Source organism: Castor canadensis, chromosome 11, assembly GCF_047511655.1.
Source record: "Castor canadensis chromosome 11, mCasCan1.hap1v2, whole genome shotgun sequence".
In the NCBI taxonomy this organism is placed as follows: domain Eukaryota; kingdom Metazoa; phylum Chordata; class Mammalia; order Rodentia; family Castoridae; genus Castor; species Castor canadensis.
This window is the reverse complement of record NC_133396.1, coordinates 25,472,041-25,491,259: the sequence shown is the minus strand read 5'-3', so window position 1 is coordinate 25,491,259 and position 19,219 is coordinate 25,472,041. Positions and strand designations below refer to the sequence as shown.

Sequence of the window (19,219 nt, the reverse complement as noted above, 5' to 3'; positions counted from 1 at the left end):
TCCATCCTCCTTCCTGGTCCCGGTCTCCCCCAATTTCCCCCGCGGTTTTCTTGCCCAGTGTGGGTATCGGCGGATTTCCCGGCAGCATTGGCACGAGGGGCGATGGCGCTGAGGGACGTCCTGGTCTCTGTAGGGCCTGGAATCTCCGCAGAGGCCCGCAAGGGCGAGGAGGTGGCTAGAGAGACACAGAAAGAACAATTCACAGAGAAACGTTCACTATCTCCCTTCGGAGACATTTCTGAAATTAAAGAGCTGTGGGTGGAGACGCCCAAAGAGAGGGAGATTCCCCAGGAAGCCTGCCCGAGAATGCCCTGGTCTCTCGCCACTCCCGTCGGAGGGAGCCTCGCTCTGCAGAAAGAGAATTTTGTGGTTTTAACGCGGTAGGTTACAGCGTGTTGGTTTCGGTGCGATATTGATTCTATTAGTTGTGTTTTATTGGTATGGGATGTGTGAATTTCGGTGGAGGAGAAAATTGTCATTTGTATCTGATAACGAAACATTTCAAACTTTTCAGGCTCCAAACGTGGTGATTGTGATGAGCTGTTTAGCATGTTGTTCTTTTGGGTTGTACACAAAAATAAAAAAAAAAGAATGAAAGAAAAGAAATGAGAAAAGAATAAAATTAGAAAGAAGCCCAATTAGGGAAGCTAATGGTGTCCGGACAGTAATGTCCCTAGCATTGAGTTCAGAGAACTAGTCCTATCTGTCTGGCGCCCAATTTTATGCCCAGCCAGGCCTGGGGGGAGAGGCTGCCAAGAATGGCTGGGGCGGGAGACAGATTCTTAAAGTAGGTGGAGGAGTGGAAGAAGGTGCAGGCCGACTGGCAAGAACTAAGAAGTGGGGTAAAGGACCAAGGAAAGCTGCAAGCAGAGGGATAGGTGACGATGGGCACAGCGGGCAGGGGCATTGTGATTGTTTGGTTTGCATGACTTTCTGTTTTTTAAAACCAGATGCAGTGCGTTCAGCCTCAGGGCTACTGTGCCCCAGGATTGCGGAGTCCAGGGCGTGTATGAGTATATTGGTTCTCTCTGTCCCGAGCGGGGAGGAGAGGGAAACGCAGCCACTTGTGGCACAGGAGGGGGGCCCTTAGGGGCCCAGGTAGAGGCCCTTAGACACAGGCCTGGACTGGGCTCCCAGAGAGACCCTTTTAACAGAGAGATTCCTTGGCTTTGTAGCAAGACAACTTCTTCGCCAGCACCCATGACACTCGGGGCCAATTCTCAAAGGGAAAATTCCCCCAACCCACTCAGACTAAAGGTCTTTTTCTCCTGTAGTCTTGGTGGGTTATAAATCGTCCTTTGGACAGTTTGCTCTGACCAAAATTATGCGGTTTGCTGCCATCTACCGTCCGTTCCGAGACACGCGGCTCCGGCACCATAAGCCCGGCGACACTGCTGGAGCCTTACGGGTTGCCTGGAGCCCTGTCTGTGCAGTTCGGCAGGATTCGGGGACTTTTGGGCCCACACCGACGTTCTCCACCGGACATTGATTCCCAGGTGTGGAATGGAGAAGAGGCTAAGTCTCCCTCCACATTATCCTCAACCTCTCCGGTCTCCTCCAAACCCCCACCCATCCCAGCCCTAAACCTGGCGGCTGGCAGAGAAAGCGGCTTCTCTTTGGGCATATTAAAGAGGACTAATACTGCAACTCACGGACTGGGGGTATTGAGCCAAACGGGTGGAATATCAAGAGCCAATATCACCACCCAATGCATGGGAGAGGATGGGGCCGCTGGAGAGATCTGAGGCCAAGTCTGTTCAAGGTTTATTTGGTTTTCTTCTCAGCCAAGGGAGGGGGCCCTTTAGGGGAGGCGCCGACCGGGCAGTTCCACTCGGTTGTCAAAAGACAAACCAAGTCTGTGTTCTTCCAGTTGACTGGTGAGTCTTGCCAGTTCCTTAGCTGGTGGGTCCGTGGTGAAGGAATTGAACCGAGTTTTCTGGAAACTGTTGGTGTCTGCAAGTGAGTGTTGATCCCCTCCCCCATTCTCGATCGTTTCAAGCGAAATCGACGCAATATGCTTTTGGGGGAAATTGGGAGTGGGAGTGGGCAGAAATCATTAAGGAACCCTAATCATTTGTAATTTCTGTTTCTGCCGGACCCCTCACACCCGGCTAACGCGACCGCTTTCCCAGAAGGGGGTGGCGAGGGCGGGGTGCGCGCCCCTGCCGCGGCGTTGGAGTATTGGCCCCTGTCTCACGGGTTACTGATTAGCTCGGGCTTTCAAGCGGCAGGAGGAAGCTCTGGCCGCTCTTTTCAAGGTGCTGTGGCCCCAGTTCCTGGGCGGGGGCTCCAGGAAATTGCCTGCGGTGCCAGGCAAGCCGAGGTGTTAGCAGGGTCTGGCCAGGAGCTGGAGGAGCTGCCAGGTCTAGGGGTCAGTCGGTCCTGGAAGCAAACACCATCGCCGCGGCCCCCGCGCCCTCGGCGCCTCTTGAGTCTGGGCCTCTGGAGCAGCTCTTTCAGCTTTTCCGCAGCGAGAGTGACTTTTTGGCGGCTGCATGGCCTGGCTTAGTGAGTCGCTCTGCGGGAGGCCCTGAGAGAAGCGGCGGGAAGGTCTTGGCCCCCCTTGTAGACATTTCTTTGCGGCAATGAGAAAGACACACGCAGAGAGGGGAAGTCGGGCTGTACAGAAGGTTGAAATACTTCATGGCTCTTAGGGTGCCCGTGGACCTGGGAAGAAGGGAGAAGGAAGGAAAGGCGCTGATTGCCACCGGTGGCCCACTCCCCCTAGAAGATCAGAGAGGATGCCTCTCATTTGCATAATGGAAATGAGCTCTTTGTACCTCGATTTGGACCAATTTTAGGGCGGAGTATCCAATGTAAGAGCCTCTTCCAATCTATGGGAGCCACCACATTGCACCTTTGGGACATTTATGATCCCTCAGCCCAGACAAAGTCCAGGGGGAGAATTGAGATGTTTCATCTGCCCCACTCCAGGCAAAGTTGGGGGTGGGGTGGGGAAGGGTACCCACAACGCAAGGATGAGAAGCCTGGACAATATCTCAAACCGCCCCCTCACACACAGGCCAATTTCGGTCACTGAGGTTACCTCATGAGAATTTTCCTCCTGAGCTGAACACAATTTTGGGAACATTTCCCTGGGAGCTGGAATGTGTGTGTGCTTATCCATGGGACTGCAAACTCAAAGTACAGAGAATCACAATTATAAATCCTGCCTGTGGGGTATCCAGAGAATCACTCTGTTGTGAACTCAAGAGTCGGTACACATTTATATCCATCTCTCTTTCGTTGAGGCAGGGAGACACCGGGGACTTGCAGGCTGGCTGTGCCTGCTGTGTATTTACATATTCCCCCATGGAGACAGACAGACAGATGGCTCTGGACGGAACCACAGACAGATTCGTAGAGATCTGGCTCCAGAAACCAGGCGGTCTCTGGCCAGGCCCTGCTTGCCTGCTCTTTTTCCCAAACAAACGGATCAGATGAATAAACGCTCATAAATACCTCTGGGCTTAGATAAGAGCGATGAGGCGCTATTTCCTTTCATGCCCGACTCCAGGCGCCCAGGCCCTGCCCATAGTGGCTCCATCTCCAGACAGGCAACCTGCAGAGGTGAGGTTAATTTAGGGGCTGCAACTCTAAGGATAAGACAATCATTTTCCTGCTTCTATCACAAGGGAAGTCCTCTTCCCTCACCACTTCTTACTTTGACCACACTCTATAGGGAAGAACACACTGACTACTTCTAGGATGGGGACATGGTGACCAGGGAGGTGGGTTGAGGCCCAGGGCCCAGCCTCACTGGTAGGGTGGAGGAAGTTCATGCAAGCACCCTTCTCCACCTTGCTACCCCTGTTCTAATAGCCTCTACTCTCTAGGAAGCTCAACTATTGCTAGATTGGAGTATTTATGCTCCTCCATCATTAGGAGGTTTGAGTTTCTTTTCTTAAATCCTCCTAAAAACCCCCAGAGAGTCAAGGTAAGAAGTGATTGGAAGGACACCCAGGGATGGTCACTTTGCCATGAAGATGCAGCCTAGAAGTTGCCCTAAGTTCAGAGGCCACTTTGCAACCAAATAAATCTTCACTTTTGGTCACCAACCTCAGCCTTCTACCACCTTTTCTTATCGTCAGTGGGCAGAGCTGGCCCACAAAAAGCCTGAAGAGCATGGCTCCCAGCCTGACGCAGACATCTGCTCACATCCTGGCCCCTTCCTATGCCCAAGTCAGAAGGAAGGTTGTTACCCTTCACTGCCTGACCTAGGTATACATATTAATTAGAATGTTGAAACATATTGTGGTTCTGTGTCCCAGCCTGGACTTCCAGCTCATTTTGCTTAGATGAGAGAGAGAGACAGAGAGAGAGAGAGAGAGAGAGAGACAGAGAGAGAGAGAGAGAATGAATGTACTCTCTCACATATACAAGCTTATATGGCAGCAAAGCTGAGGATTCAAGGATGAGACATTGCAGAAAATATAGAGAGGCTGAGAGACAGACTGAACGGTGTGAGTGTCTGGAGAGAGGATGCCCACAAATGGTTGGAAGGTGGCTGGGGAGTCCTCAGGAAGAATGGGACAAACTTCCCTCCTTATAAAACTAAACCAAAACCAAGTCTTGGGAAGGAAGTAATTTCAAAATGACTGCCAACTTCTGGAAAGACCTGGAAAAGAGGTGAGGGATCTTTTCAATGGTTTCTGATTTTCTCCATCATTAGGTGGGTTTCAAGATCCACAATTAGAAGATGACAATTTCTTCCCTGTACTTTAGACTTACTGGGACATCATTGATTCCTAAAAATCTCTAGCTCAGGATATTGCTATGTCATTGGGCAGGAGGCTGAGACCGAGTGAGGCAGGTTAGAGAACAGAGAAATAAAGTCACCTAGGCTGTGGGTTCCTCCCTACTCCTCCACGCCATAGCCCCAAGTGAAGGGATGGCTAGTCTCTTTCCCTTGAGTGAAAGCGGCTGCATACTGCAAACAGACGGGCTGTCTCGGGCATCAGGAGCTGCAGACATCTGAGAAGCCACTAGCCTACCCGCAGAGCCAGAGGAGGAAGCTTGGGTTCAGACCCTGCTGCCATTCCTCCCTCTTCTGGATCTTCTAGGCGGAAGGATCTTGCTTGCCCCCTCATATCAAAAGAGTTGTGGAGAAGCAGAGAAAATAACCCAGTCTTGATGGGGAAAGAGCAAACCTGATAAACAGGAAAAACGATTTTCAAAATCTGGAAAGAGGGTGTTTCTTCTTCGTCTGTTTCTGAAATAATGCAAATTAGCGGACAACTCTGCTTCCTTTCTACTAACACAAAATCCTAGAAACAAACCTTCCCTTTAGTTCTCCCTCATCGAGATTCAGGGACATTTACCCAGCCCTCCCTTGAGGGAACGGGCCCAAGCAACGCAGGGGTTAACTTTTCTGAAAACACAATTAACTTTTTCCTATCTTCAGTGGGGTGTGTGTGGGGGAGGGACATATTTATTTAATCACTGGGGAATGGGGTGGTCTCAACCCAAATGCTCCTTCGTCTCTCAAAGGCACAGACGCCTCTTTCGCAGATCCTACGTAGGTGGAAAAGGACGCGTTGTGCTATTGGAGAGAGAGACAGAGAGAGAGGAGCAGGAGGAGGAGGAAGAGAGAGAGAGAGAGAGAGAGAGAGAGAGAGAGAGAGAGAGAGAGAGAGAGAAGGGAAAGAGAAGGAGGAGGAAAAAAAAAGGTTGATAGGTTTGTGCGCGGGTCCCTCGTGCGGGCTGCGCTCCTCCTGGGTGCTATTTGACAATTCCTGCCTCTGCCATTGGTCAGTGTTGGATCAGATGGTTGTATTTCCTTCTGGCCCTCACTGGCACCTCGCCATCCCCCCTCAGCTAAAACCCAATCTCGGATATACTACTAATAGGCGCGGCGCTCGGACTATAAAACACAACAAATCATAAACCCGGCGGAGCAGCAGCGGCCGTGCGCGCCTCCCCTCCCAATGAGTTCCTATTTCGTGAACTCCACCTTCCCCGTCACTCTGGCCAGCGGGCAGGAGTCCTTCTTGGGCCAGCTACCGCTCTACTCGTCGGGCTATGCGGACCCGCTGAGGCACTACCCCGCGCCCTATGGGCCGGGACCCGGCCAGGACAAGGGCTTTACCGCTTCCTCCTATTACCCACCGGCCGGCGGCGGCTACGGCCGAGCGGCGCCCTGCGAGTACGGGCCTTCGCCGGCCTTCTACCGCGAGAAGGAGTCGGCCTGCGCACTATCAGGAGCTGATGAGCCGCCCCCGTTCCATCCCGAGCCGCGGAAGTCGGACTGCGCGCAGGACAAGAGCGTGTTTGGCGAGACCGAGGAACAGAAGTGCTCCACTCCTGTCTACCCCTGGATGCAGCGGATGAATTCGTGCAACAGTGAGTGACACTTTCCGCTATCGCCGGGTCCCCCGTGATCCTCCACCCAGGGAGGTAAAACTAGCGAACACCCCACTCCTATTCTTCCATAGGGGGCTGGGTGGGCATCTCAGTTAGGAGATAGGGGATTTTTGGGCGCCTGCACGGGGTCTCCCGCTCTGTCCTCTTGTCCGCAGGAGTTGCAAAGTTTGCAAAGTCCCAGCTGAGCAGGGAGCCAAGGGGGAGTGAGTGGGCTTTCCCGAGGGTCAGGCCAGAGACAGGATTCTTGGTTAGGGAAGGGGGTAGGGGACCCAATGACTGGTTTTGCTTTCCTATGCGTCAACCCCCCCCACACACACACACTGCCCTGTTCAGGTTCTCCACCCAAAGACTGCTCCATTAAAAACAGAGTGCGTCATGCAAGGGGTGGGGGCGGCATGACGCTGGCAAGGGCGAGTTGAGTCTGTCCCGGACTGTGTTTCCCTGGGGGTGGGGGCTGGGGAATGGTGAGGCACCAAGAAAGGGGTGGTAGTCAGAAGAGGGAGGGAGAATAAGAGGGAGTAGGCGGAGGGGGAAAGAAGGAGAAACAGGCGCCTGGGTCTCAGGTTGGATTACTTGTCGGTTTTAAGTCCCAATTGATGTCCATTAGTGGGACACCAAAGTGAAGAGCTGTTAATGTGGCCTGTGGATCGATCCACGTCATTACGGATTAAGGGCTAGAATCTATCATTGGGTGGGCCGGGGGTGGGGAAAGCTAGATGGATGGAAAGGAAGGAAAGAAAAGATACAGATAGGAAGACACACACCTGACCAGCCCCTCCCCCTAGGCTCAGGTGGGAGTTCAAATTGCTCCTCCCCTCCCCCACCAAAAGTCTAGCCTGAAAGAAAGCACAGGCCTAGGAGTCCAGGAGGGAATCTGGAGGGGGCGCTGGAGGAGTGGGGAAGGGAGCAGGGAATGAGGAGAGTGGAGGGCACCCCGGGACAGGCTGGAGTCCAAGTTGGAGGGTCGAATGGAGGAGGGGGCTTTGGGCTGGGTGACCCCAGGCCTCAGCATCTTCACTATGCGTAACAGGTTCCTCCTTCGGGCCCAGCGGTCGGCGAGGCCGTCAGACCTACACGCGCTATCAGACGCTGGAGCTGGAGAAGGAATTTCACTACAATCGCTACCTGACGCGGCGGCGGCGCATCGAGATTGCGCACGCCCTGTGCCTGACCGAGCGGCAGATCAAGATCTGGTTCCAGAACCGTCGCATGAAGTGGAAAAAGGAGAGTAAACTGCTCAGCGCGTCTCAACTCAGCGCGGAGGAGGAGGAAGAAAAACCAGCCGAGTGAAGGTGCTGGAAAGGGAGGGGGGACGCGAAGGGAGAGGCCTGTGGGGAACCGAGGGCGTCGGAGAGCCGGGAGATGGCTCTGCGGGCGGGGGAGCCTGGGGACCTGCTCTCCAGCGCGAGGCAGGCGGGGCCCTGCGCGCTCCTGGACGCCCCCGCCCGCTGAGCTCTTGCCGAGTGCTGGCAGGCCGCACGGCCGCAGTACCCCAGCGCCTCCTCCCTCCGCGAAGAACCCGCCTAGGCCCGATCAGGCTCCCTGGTGAGAACTGAGGATCGGACTCACTTGATGTTTCCTGCAAGCAGAGCAAACGCTCTTGTCCGTGTCGAGTCTCATTTCGTCCATGTCCCCCGTGCACGGTTCAATGGTAGATTCGCTGTCCCCTCAGCAGGGGCCTCGAAGACTCCCTGACCCCAGACTTGTCGTCTCTTCCATCCCCTCCCCAAAACCACTGGAAAGAGCACATACTACCTAGAAGTAAGAAGAGGAGCCTCAAAAGAAAACAAAGTTCTATTTTATTAATTTTCTATGTGTTGTGTTTGTAGTCTTGTCTTAGCTCTGGACGTGAAATACTTCGGTAATAATATTAATATTAATAATAATAATAAAGACGTGAAAACTCGCCGCTTAGTCACCTCTAATCCTCCCCTGCCATTTTTTCCCTTCCTCACCCCTAGCCATCCCATCATCCCAGAGCCTGAATTCCGCAGTAAAGGCGAGAGCCTTGGTCCGCCCCAGGGCCTTCCCAGCCGCCAGACTTGGAAGTTACAGTTGAGATAAAGGCTGGAGCGATCAGTCCCGCCCCAGACCCCAGCGCTGTGCCTCGCGGATGCTAAATCTCACAGTCGCCTCTTCCCACGCAGAGTTGGGGGGACACGGAGAGGGGCCCTTTTTCCTTTCCTCTTAATTCTCCAGCCTTCCCTTCCCTGCTGGTTCGCCTCAGGAGGGGTGCCACTAAGGCCCCCTACCACAGAGCCCCTGCGGAGACCGAGCTGGGCGGATCCGGGCACCTCTGCAGTGCTTTCGGTCCTCAGCTCGCCAAGGCCCCTGGCCTTTGGTCCGCTCACATGGCTCTGTCTCCACCAGCCTTGGCCCTGGGCTCCCGGCCTGTGATTCCAGAGACTGAAAAAATGGGGCCACTGGGCATCTCTCCTTGCGCAGCTGAAGGCTCCAGGGTGTCCCTGCCCACTTCAAACAGGATCTCAGTGACAAGTACGAGAAAGTGAAGCGAGGGGAACGGCCCGACGTTTTGCTCTTTGGAGCCTTAGGGCAGGAGGCCAGGTGATGGGGCATTTGGTCTCATCCTCTCAAGCAATATGGCCCATTCTCTGCTCGCCCCCCGCCCCAAGCGGCAAGTTTCAGACACTGCTTTCCTTCCTTCCTCCTCCTCTCCTTTTTTATTTTTAAAGAAAATAGTCGCCTGGCAGAAGGGGCCCAGCTGCGGCGATCTCTGGCCGCCCAGCGTGCTCAGCAAGGCGCTGATGGTCCTCAAAACCCTTCCCAGGGAAGGTGGTAGGCCAGTGGGCAAAGTCTCAAACAGCCACCAGCAACGGACCTCAAGTGGGGCCTCTGAACGCAATAGCCGGCATCTGTGGAGAAAGCAAAGGGGTCCCGCTTAACCCCAGACTCAGATACATGTTCCCACCCAAACCTAAGCCACTCAGGCTTTGACCGCTGCAGTCTTTGGCAACCAGGCCGCTTAGCCTCAGCTGTTACTCTTCTGGGGTTCCTATCCTGCTCTGCCATTCCTAGGCCAAGGCTAAGAAGGAGAGGAGATCAGGGAGAGAATTCCAAACTTCCCAGGGGCTCAGGAAGAGTGAAGGCTTTTTGGCTTCTTCAAGCCTCCAAACCCAGCCCTGCGGCTTGGCGGGAGCTGTGGACCCGCCACTGCAGCCCGGCCAGGAAGCAGGCCTGGCTGAGCTTGCGGGGGAAAACTCGTTGTAATAGTTTTTCACACACAACTTCCAATCCTTCCTCCCATTTCCGCCCCCAACTCGGAGACTTGCAAAGCCTGAGTAAGGAACAAGCAACTCAATCTTGGATCATCTCATCCAGAGTCAAAATAATAATAATGATAATGGCAGAGAGAAGGACACAAATAGAGACCAGCCCTACCCCCAAGAAAGTAGGCAAAAGGCTCAAGCCCGTCCTCTTAAAGTCTCAACCCTGCGGTTTAGCCCCAGCCGGGTTTCTTTCTTGCTCGGCAGTTACAGGGTGCCAGCAGGAAGGCAGCCGCCGCCGCCGCCGCCGCCATGGCTATCTGCGACCCGCTCTCCCGTCGATCGCCGGGAGGTGGCGCGCTCTGCTCAGAGGCCAACGCCAACCTTCTCCCTGTTTCTCCCCCTTCTCCTTTTCCCCCCTCTCTTGGAGGTTCGCATTGAATCGGCCCTAACGATTCTCGGATCGTCATTATTTGTAACCATAGAGCATGAATTACCTCTTGAGGTCATCAGCGAGAATTTACGACTGGTCAACAAAAGCACGTGATTCCCTAACGCCCCCCCATCCCCCTTCCAACCCCCCCCATATTTGGCCGCATACATAGCAAAACGAAGTACAGTGCATCGCTATAATTCATTAATACATCATAAATCGTGAAGCATAGGGTTATAACGACCACGATCCACAAATCAAGCCCTCCAAAATCACCCAAATGAGCTCGTACTTTGTAAACTCCTTCTCGGGGCGTTATCCAAATGGCCCGGACTATCAGTTGCTAAATTATGGCAGTGGCAGCTCTCTGAGCGGCTCTTACAGGGATCCCGCTGCCATGCACACCGGCTCTTACGGCTACAATTACAATGGGATGGACCTCAGCGTCAACCGCTCCTCGGCCTCCTCCAGCCACTTTGGGGCGGTGGGCGAGAGCTCGCGCGCCTTCCCTGCGCCCGCCCAGGAGCCCCGCTTCAGGCAGGCGGCGTCGAGCTGCTCCCTGTCCTCGCCCGAGTCCCTGCCCTGCACCAACGGCGATAGCCACGGCGCCAAGCCCTCTGCTTCGTCCCCCTCCGACCAGGCGACCCCGGCCAGCTCCAGCGCCAATTTCACCGAAATAGATGAGGCCAGCGCGTCCTCGGAGCCTGAGGAAGCGGCGAGCCAGCTAAGCAGCCCGAGCCTAGCTCGGGCACAGCCAGAGCCCATGGCCACCTCCACAGCCGCGCCCGAGGGGCAGACTCCGCAGATATTCCCCTGGATGAGGAAGCTTCACATCAGCCACGGTAATTCTCTGTCTCTTTTTTGTCTCCTCGTCTTTCCTTCTCTGTGTTAGGGGGGCGGGGGTGGCAGGACAGCTTGGCTTTTCCTCCAATATAGATTTAATTTTTTTTCCGCTGGGGAGAAGTCTATGAGAGGGTCCTCACAGCTCCGTGGACAGAGCCAAATAGGGTTTTTTTTTTTTTTGCTGGGGGGGTATTTAAAAACATAATTTGTTCTCAGGCTCGGCTTGGGTTTTTATTCGCCCAGCCAGTAACCAGCTTTAGGGTGAAGAATGGGGTTTATGTAATTTGGGCAAGGGTCCTGCTTATCCCCAAAATTTTGAGACTGCCGCTAGCAAACGAGGGATGAGCAGTAAAAGGAGCTTTCTAGGGCAAAAGTGCAGCCGCTCTCCTCCCTCCCGGGGCGAGCGGCCGCCTGAGCCCAGCGAAGGGTGAGGCACTGGGAGTGAGCAAGAAACAAAGCCAGGCGCATTTGCTGCCATCAGAATTGGGGGCTGCAAGAGAAGGGGGTGCAGAAATGAAGCCTGAATGCGGGCATCTGGAGTAGAGAGGATTGGCGCTGCGGTGAGCTAGATGCTGGGGACGCCTGGGTCCTGCTCCCCGCCCCCTCCCACCCAGTGCCCCCCTCCTTTAACCGGAATAACATTGCCCCGGGGCTTTACTCTATCTGCTCCAGATATGACCGGGCCAGACGGAAAAAGGGCCCGGACCGCGTATACCCGCTACCAGACCCTGGAGCTGGAGAAGGAGTTCCACTTCAACCGCTACCTGACCCGGCGGCGACGCATCGAGATCGCCCACGCGCTCTGCCTGTCCGAGCGCCAGATCAAGATCTGGTTCCAGAACCGGCGCATGAAGTGGAAGAAAGACAACAAACTGAAAAGTATGAGCTTGGCTACAGCCGGCAGCGCCTTCCAGCCCTGAGCCCGCCCAGAGGAGCCCTGGGCGGCCCAAGAGCCCGCGCCACCCATAGCCCCGGCCCCTCCAATCTTCCCTGTGCTGCGGCTGCCCGCTGGGGACCGGTTCCCACGAGCCTGCCTCGCCCCAGCCTTGTGTTACGACTTTTCGTTTGGTTTTAGGTCTTCCTGTGGCTCCCTCTCTCCTGGACTGGTTATCTTGTTATTATTGTTAATAATAATAATAATAATTCTTATTATTTTCCCTCCATGCTCCCCACTTCCCTCTGCTCACCCCAAATCCGCCAGTGTTTCTGAATGTTTGTGTCCGTGGTTGCACTCCTTCCCCCAGGAAAGAAAAGAAATTCGCATGTTTAATGTGAACTCTCCCCTCCCCATCTGTGTTCTAACTTATTTATAAAAGGATGATCGCTGTATTTTGAGTTTCAGCTAGAAACTTCTCTAAGGAGCAGCAGTTGAGTTGGGGCAGTGCCGCAGCACAGGGCCTAGCTGAACTGGCCTCAGAGATGGGGTCCATGACTGGGTCTCTTTTCATCCTCCTCCCATCCTCTTCCTCCTCCCTCCCCACTCCCTAGGCCCAAGTCTCCCAATGGCTTGGTACTGGGGTGGAAAGAGGCCTGGGAGAACCAAAGGGTTGATGTTGAGAAGAGGGAAGGAAAACAGTAAGATTTAAACTCCTGCTGTCTGGTAGGCCCCACAAGGCCTGGTCTGGGAGTGAACCGAAACAGAAATAATCCTGTGTAAAATGTCTTGTGTTTTTCTGTGTGAATTCATGGGTCTGGCTAGAAGGTTCAAAGCTTGTAAATATGGGAATAGTCTGGGTCAGACCCATCTCTTCCTCCCTACCCATTTTGCTTCCAGGACCATTTGTAGTGAGCGAGTGGATGCTGTGCTATGTGTGAAATCTGTCTTTGCCAGGCCTGTCTCAGTGATTCGCTTTTGGTATTTGTTTGTAGCTTTCCTTGGAGTCAAATAAATGTTTCCCCTACTCCATTGCCCTTCCACTTGTCTTTTCTCCAGGGGTCTGCCTCTCCCACCACTGGGCACACCCTAGACCTCTCAATAAAATATAGGGTAGCGGGAAGGGAAAGTAGGGTGTTAACCAGCAACCCCTCTCAGTCACCTAAGTCCCTGCTTTGGTCAATGGTGCTTGGGCTGGGGGTGGGGGGGACACAGACTTTCATACCTGGGGACTGAGAGACCAAGGCCCAGAAACCTCATGTAAGACTGAGATGGACTCCATCCTGGCCTTCCACCAACTAGCCAGAAAAGCCTCTAGATAACTCTCCAGAGAAAGTAATTTGGGCTTAAGTCCTGAATAGAGGCCTGCTCAGTTGCCTGTCCTCTCCTCCAAATCCCAATTCAGCGCTGCCACACAGTAAAGCCAAAAAAAAAAAAAAAAGAAAGAAAAAAAATCAGTTTAATTTGGAAAGTTTCCTCTCACCCTCAGCCTTCTCTACAGTTTTCAAGAGCTCCTTCTCTCCAGGGGCCCAAATGACCTTCCTTCTTGGTTAAGAGTTTGGGTCCCTCCTGAAAGATCTCTGGGTTCCCCGTTCAGCCTGGCCCAGGGCCAGGGTCCAGTCCTCCTCCATCCAAGTCAGTCTCCACCCTGAGCACAAGAGTCAAGTCTGGACACTTACCCGGTCAATCCCTTCCAGCTGGGCCCAACTTCTTACAGGGCCTGGGGGGAGGGGGAGCTGGTGAGGAGGCAGCGAGGGTCCTGGAGGCAATATTGGGCCCTTCTTCCCCTTCACCCCTTGACTTTGTCCCCCTTTGCGATAGCAAACTATCCCAAAAGTCGCTATGACATTTAGATGTCAAATGGATAGGGGTTTTATCTCGAAGTTAGATCGTAAAAATCGCCGAGAAGTCAGACAGATACCCCTCACTGGCTCGAGAAAGTCACGTGAGGTCCATAAAGTTAGTTTTATGGTTTTGGGGAGTTGACACCGCGCGGTATATTTCACATTCTCCAGAATGTTAAGTGACACTTTAACTGCTCGCTGTGGTGGGGAAGGGGGCAGAGGTAGGTGAGCGTTCTCCCAGCTTAGAGCAGCCGGACCAGCCCAGAAGGCGGTAGCGGTGGCCCTGGCCTAGCAATCTCACAGTAAGTCGCTTCCAGCTTTCGCTTTCTCCCCATGCAGTTTTGGGGCTTGACTGGGGGAAGGAAATATTTGCTTCCAGCAGGGCTGTGAGTGATGTAGAACAATTTCGTTGGTTTTTGTACTAGTTCTGAGAAATTGGGTGCCTGAAGTGGGGGTGCTCAGGTCCATAAGACTTCAAGCAGTGAGAGGGGGGAGGGATGACTGGTTTTTAATTATAGGCGTGTTGGATTCTGTGGGGGAAAGGGTTGTCTGGGATCCATGTTCCTTCAGCACCGTTGGAAATTTAGGGGGTAAGAAGGATTAAGCGTATTGCTGGAAGAAGGCCTGATGGGCCTGATGTGGGGGGCCATTTCACTGCTGGCTATCTTCAGACAGATATCACTCCGCTCCCAGGAAAGAAACTTCCATGACATTCATTTGTCAGAGGTGTGTAAGGGCGCGCCGCTGGGCACTTTTATCTAGATATTTAAGCTGAGAAAAAGCACCAGGAAGGCAGCTGCTGTGGGCCGCTTTGCTCTGGGATAGTCTCTGGCTTTCGGATCTTTGAACCCCATGAAAAGCAGTTCTTGGTTCTCTGTGGTCTCATGAGGGTAATCCAGAATGGGGAGCGCAGATGTTTTGCACCCAACTTTGGCCAGTTGGTCCCAATTAGTCCCTTTTACTGGGTTCAAAGAAGGATCCTGAGGTCAGGGAGTACAGAAGGTAATCTCCAATGACACACCTAACTCCTGACAGGAGAAGAGGCGCTTTGGCTCTGTCCTACGGGAGTTAGGTGTTTAACTAGATCTCAGGCAAGCTTTCCACAAATAAAACCTGCTCAGAGGCATGGACCCCCCAACTGTGGGGAGACAGCAAAACGATGCAAGAGCTGGGAGCGGACATAGAAAGGTGCTCTTTTCTTTCTCCTTTTCTTCTTCTCTACCCGCTAGACACTCTGAGGGCCCTTTGTTTTGCCACACCCCCAAACCTAAGGGACTTTGATCAAATGATCTCCAGGAAGCCTATATTTTCTAAGGAAAAGTCACCCTTCTTCTAAAAGCCAGAGGTCTCTTCTCCATCAAATTGACTTTCCCCCAATTTTAAGATCTCTGGGGCCAATGACTCTGTTATTCCTGCTTTTGCCAACCCGCTGTCTCAGTTCAGATCACCAACTAGGGTGTACGGTCCCTGGTATTAGACAAGTGGCATTTTGAGGGGCTTCCGATCTTTGGGACAAGGAGGGAGGTCATGAGATTCCCTCTATTTCCCATTAAGGGACACTGGCACTCTCTTCCTCTCCTGCCTCACTCAGTTTTCTGAACTTGGCATTCCTTGCCCACGCCCAACTCACAGGGAGGCCCTTCACAGGCTTTGAGAGCAGAGGAAGGGGACAGAGGACTTGGGGTCCTTGCCCGGGTTTGAAGACATGTCTCTCCAAGAATGATGGGCATTTGCATCCTTTGGAAAGGATGCACTGGTCAGCTCCCAAAGGATCCCCAGCAGCATTAAAATAGGAATAAAATTTGGAGGCATGGCTTCTACAGGCTTCCACTCTCTGCATGGCAAAGGAGTTGAGAGAGGTGCAGAGGAAGAGTGTACAAGGGGTAGAGTCTGATCTGAGGCCTCCAGAGGAACTCCATTCCTATTGTTCCCTTGGCCTCACTCTTGCTTCCCTCCCGGAGGCTCCTCTTGAACCTGAAACCCAGACAACCAGGTTTGCCCAGGAAGACTTTTTTTTTTTGTCCCCTTGCATGTCTATTCTGCAAACACTGATAAAGAGTGTGTGAGGCCTAGGGACATCTATTGGGCATATCTGGACAGATTTCCCGAATGGCAAAGAGCAGCCCCGGACAGAGGTGCCACTTCCGCCTCAGAGACCAAACCCTTGGAGGATCTCCTCTGGCTCTAAGCCTCTAAGCGGAGCCCTGGCTGGGCTTTTCTCTTCTCCTCTTCAGGCTGTCTGGGCAACTGTCTTTCAGGGCAAGATGGGGAAGAGGATGAGAGATGCAAGGGGTTTCTGAGGCAAAGATTTCTCCTTGCCCCAGACATGTACCCTTCTCCTCCCTCTGTTCTCAACATGTCTCTCTTTGGAAATGCTGCTTCACTCTCTCCAGATCTCTTTCCCTCCTCGCCTGCCCACTGCTTCCTTTCCCCTGCAAGGCCAGGCCTCAACCTCTGAGCTAGGAGCTAGCACCCTCTGGCCAAATCCTTCATGTGAGGGGGCAGCCAGAGATGAAGACTGCTGTTTCCCTTTTGCTCCAAGGCCAGCCTAGCCACCACTCAGTGGACAATTTGATTTTCATTTTTGGTTTTGTTTTATTTGGTTGTTTGTTTTGTTTTGTTTCTCTGTGGCTACGGGGTGGGAGGAAGTATAAAGAAGTGTAAACAGGAAAGCCAGCCAGGCCTGGAGTTCCAAGTGCCCATATTTCATCAGCTTCCTCTCTATAACTGCGGTGGGGACACTTAACCCTTCCCTGGCTGTGAGAAGTTATTTACTGAGGGATGAGAGAGCAGGAAGTGCAGATCCAAGAGCAAGCTCCTTTCCCAGCCTGGTTCCTTTATCCCTGGGATCTGGATGCTGGGGCAGAAGCCAAAGATTCACAGCAAAGGAGAAGACAGCCGGCTCAACACAACCTCCTCATAGTTCAGTCCCTTCCCAGGACTGCTCTCCCAGCCTGGGCTTCCCAGTTTGGGACCAGTCAGGCCAACAAGACGCAGAAGGCTAGTAAGAACAGGCTCCCCTCTTTTAGGGGAGGGGCCAGTGGTCACCCTCCATTTTTGGAGCTTCTCAGAGTAATCGGATTTTGAGAGTGGGATCTGCCCACAGCCGTGTTTATCGATTGCTGCAGCGCTGTTACCCATCCATATTAATTAACCCAGACACCGCCTGGAACCCGAGCTGTTTGGGAAGGGGGAGGGGAGAAATGGGGGCCCCTTAATGAGAATGGACATTTCTCCCTAAGTGCGCCTGAGGCCCAGATTGGAGAGTCACTCCCTACACGAATTATGCGTCCCTCACCAAGTCCCTGGACTTTTCAGCAAGGGTAAGGGTGACTCAGTCGCTTCAGTGGACTCCACACAAATCTCTCGGGGATGGAATTAGCCACCTCCCAGGCCAGTTCCTCACTGGCTCTGACCGGACTCCACCTTGTCAGAGGTCGGTCTCCTCAGCCTTCTGATGCTCTGTCTCTGGTGGAGGTTCCCAAAGCGATCTTTTTAGAGGAGTTAACGCATCTCCCCACCTTCCTTTCAACTTCCCCAAGGTAGAAGCTTTTGATGGTCTTCGGGTTTGTTTTATCTTGTTTTAATGTCCCGTTTGTTGGTAATGGTGGTGATGGTGTTACGGCCTTCCCCTTCCTCCTACCCCTCCCTCCAAAAAGTGATTAAAATCTGTTAAAGGATTTAATTAAGACAGTTAAATGAAAAGGAAGGAGGCGCAAATGAGTTGGGGGAGAAAACCCACACCAAAGCTATTCTCAACGATTAAATCGCCATTTTAACAATATAATGGAGTTTGCATCCTGAAAGGGGAAATCAACGCTCATATCTCATCAATAATTCATAGAGTCAGGGATCACGCAGAGGTCAGCAGACGGGGGCCGCAGAGCCTGCCTACGTGGGGCTCCGCGCCATTGCCGCATACATTACGCGCCGGCCACATCGCCGCCACCTCCGCCGCTGAGGCCTGGGGGGCATGCCGACAGGTTTAGGGGATCTTTCCTCCTATCTTTTGGCGAATTCACAGAGACCCAGACTGCAAGCTCTGAGGGGGGTGGGGAGGGGGAATCTGTCGGATCCTTCTCAAGTTTTAATCTTTTCCTCCCTCCTTTTTCCTTTTTTATGGTTTAGGCATCTCCCATCCTGCTGTTTCCCTCCCTAAATTTCCTCTAAGAGAGGGACAGGTACTCTTTGAAGCATCCTGCAGCTTCTCCTCCCTGGAAATGGCTTCCGGTCCTCCCGGCCGCGCTCTGGCCTCACTCTCCTAGTGGGTTGGGGTTGAGCCCACGGGTTTGCAACCTGGGCGATGGTTGGCTTTGGTGGTAAGGGGCCCTGACCTCAGAGGCCAGTTGGGTAGAGATGAATCAGTGAAGAAAGACACCGCAGGCCCCAGGCCGGTTCGCCTAGCCAGCCACCAGATGACCTCGGCCAGGTGGGAAGGTGGGCAGTCAGCATACCAAGAAGTATTTAGCCTACAGGTGGAGGGAAAGTTCCAGCGTGGGAGGGGGGGTTCCCTCTGAGGGAATATGGAGGCACCACGGGGATAATCCCTATATTTGGTCTCTCTCTCTCTCTCTCTCTCTCTCTCTCTCTCTCTCTCTCTCTCTCTCTCTCTCTCTCCTGTTTTCTAACTCCCAAGGGCCTCCCCAGGGAAGGAGAAACGAGGCTCTTTCCTGCAATAGACGTGGGCCTGGGAGATAATTTTGGGCAGAAGGGAAACCGAAAGGACGCTGTTGCGACCGCAGGGCTGCTGTTCTGGCCGAGAGGCAGAGGCTGTAACATCCCCGAGCTGCCAGTAGAGTCCGCCTTAGACCAAGTTCACAGCCAGACTGGGGCCTCGGAGGCGCCAGCGAGTGGCCGCGCAAGGTGGCCCCGGGTCCCGCTGGGTTTCGCATTGTTGGGACAGAGCTCTTCCCCCAACCCCAAGGGCACAGTGATCACCTCTGCTCCCAAGGAAACCCTGCTCCAAACTCTTTCCATTCTTAACTCCAGAAATCATACCCTTCTCCAGGTCAGCCTATTCTACTGCTCCCATAGGCGCCTGAATGAAGAAGGGTGGGTGGTCAAAAGCCCTCGTAGGCATTTCAGCAGACGAGATGGGTGAAAATGTGGGAAGTGGGGGTCGATTTTTATTTTCCCTAAGGAGTTATTTAATAATCAGACTCCTATTTCCCAGGTCTAAGGCTCTTTCTTGGGCAGCAGAGGCAGCAGGGGTGGGGTGGGGGGCAAGGTGGCGAAGGGGGAGGAGCGCTTGGGTTTCTGCAGCCGGCTCAGCAGAATGAAGCCCTGGGCGGTGAGGCCAGTGTTATTGCCGAAGGGGTCGCAAAGTTGGAGGGTCAAAAGTTTACAGCGTGCGTGTGCGAGGCACAGGCGTCTAGCGGCGGGGGCGGGGTGGAAGAGGGGGAGGGGGCTGTGTGTGTGAAGAGAAGAGAGAGCATGGGATGCTCGAGGTAAGGGAGGCGTGTGGGCTGGGAGAAGTTGGGGAGGGGAGCAAATATCTGGGGAAGGGGAAACTGAGGAAGGAAGAAACCCCTGTGCAAAAACTGCACCACTTGGTAGTGAGGAGCTGCACAAAAGACAGAGCTCCCGGGCGTGGCAAATTCTCCTCGCAATTTTCTCTCCCAAAGATAACCTTTGAGTC

The 19,219-nt window shown here is 53.6% G+C and overlaps 3 protein-coding genes and 1 long non-coding RNA gene across 5 annotated transcripts in view; 3 read left to right on the top strand and 1 right to left on the bottom strand.

Annotated features, from left to right (window-relative positions):
- Hoxb8 (homeobox B8) overlaps window positions 1-5,675 on the top strand; it is a 16,340-nt gene extending 10,665 nt beyond the window's left edge. The window contains exon 3 of the mRNA XM_074045955.1: window positions 5,554-5,675. Coding sequence (XP_073902056.1) covers window positions 5,554-5,674 — 121 coding nt within the window. The 3' untranslated portion in view covers window position 5,675. The remainder of the gene's footprint in view (window positions 1-5,553) is intronic.
- Window positions 1,343-13,641, bottom strand: LOC141413748 (uncharacterized). The gene is made up of 3 exons (XR_012438620.1): window positions 13,417-13,641; window positions 3,463-3,562; window positions 1,343-2,667 (listed from the first exon to the last, which is right to left on the bottom strand). It is a non-coding gene; the product is annotated as an uncharacterized lncRNA (long non-coding RNA).
- On the top strand, window positions 5,721-8,269 carry Hoxb6 (homeobox B6). The gene is made up of 2 exons (XM_074045956.1): window positions 5,721-6,342; window positions 7,394-8,269. The coding sequence occupies exons 1-2, from the start codon at window positions 5,928-5,930 to the stop codon at window positions 7,651-7,653; spliced, it is 675 nt and encodes a 224-aa protein (XP_073902057.1). The 5' UTR covers window positions 5,721-5,927; the 3' UTR covers window positions 7,654-8,269.
- Window positions 8,424-19,219, top strand: part of Hoxb5 (homeobox B5) — a 21,509-nt gene continuing 10,713 nt past the window's right edge. Inside the window, exons 1-2 of one of the 2 annotated variants that reach the window (XR_012438613.1) lie at window positions 8,424-10,862; window positions 11,536-13,883. Coding sequence is in view for 1 of the 2 variants with exons in the window: in XM_020173939.2 (XP_020029528.1) it covers window positions 10,301-10,862; window positions 11,536-11,783 (810 nt within the window). In the remaining variant the exon portion in view is untranslated. Of the gene's footprint in view, window positions 10,863-11,535; window positions 17,616-19,219 lie in introns of those variants that run through there. The other variant, XM_020173939.2, reaches the window with a different exon arrangement.

What these genes read in the sequence shown, in the direction of transcription:
- Hoxb6 (XM_074045956.1), top strand. Translation starts at nt 5,928, where the DNA reads ATGAGTTCCTATTTCGTGAACTCCACCTTCCCCGTCACTCTGGCCAGC. An exon ending in GCGGATGAATTCGTGCAACA is followed by an intron (nt 6,343 to 7,393) that starts GTGAGTGACACT and finishes TATGCGTAACAG; the next exon opens with GTTCCTCCTTCGGGCCCAGC.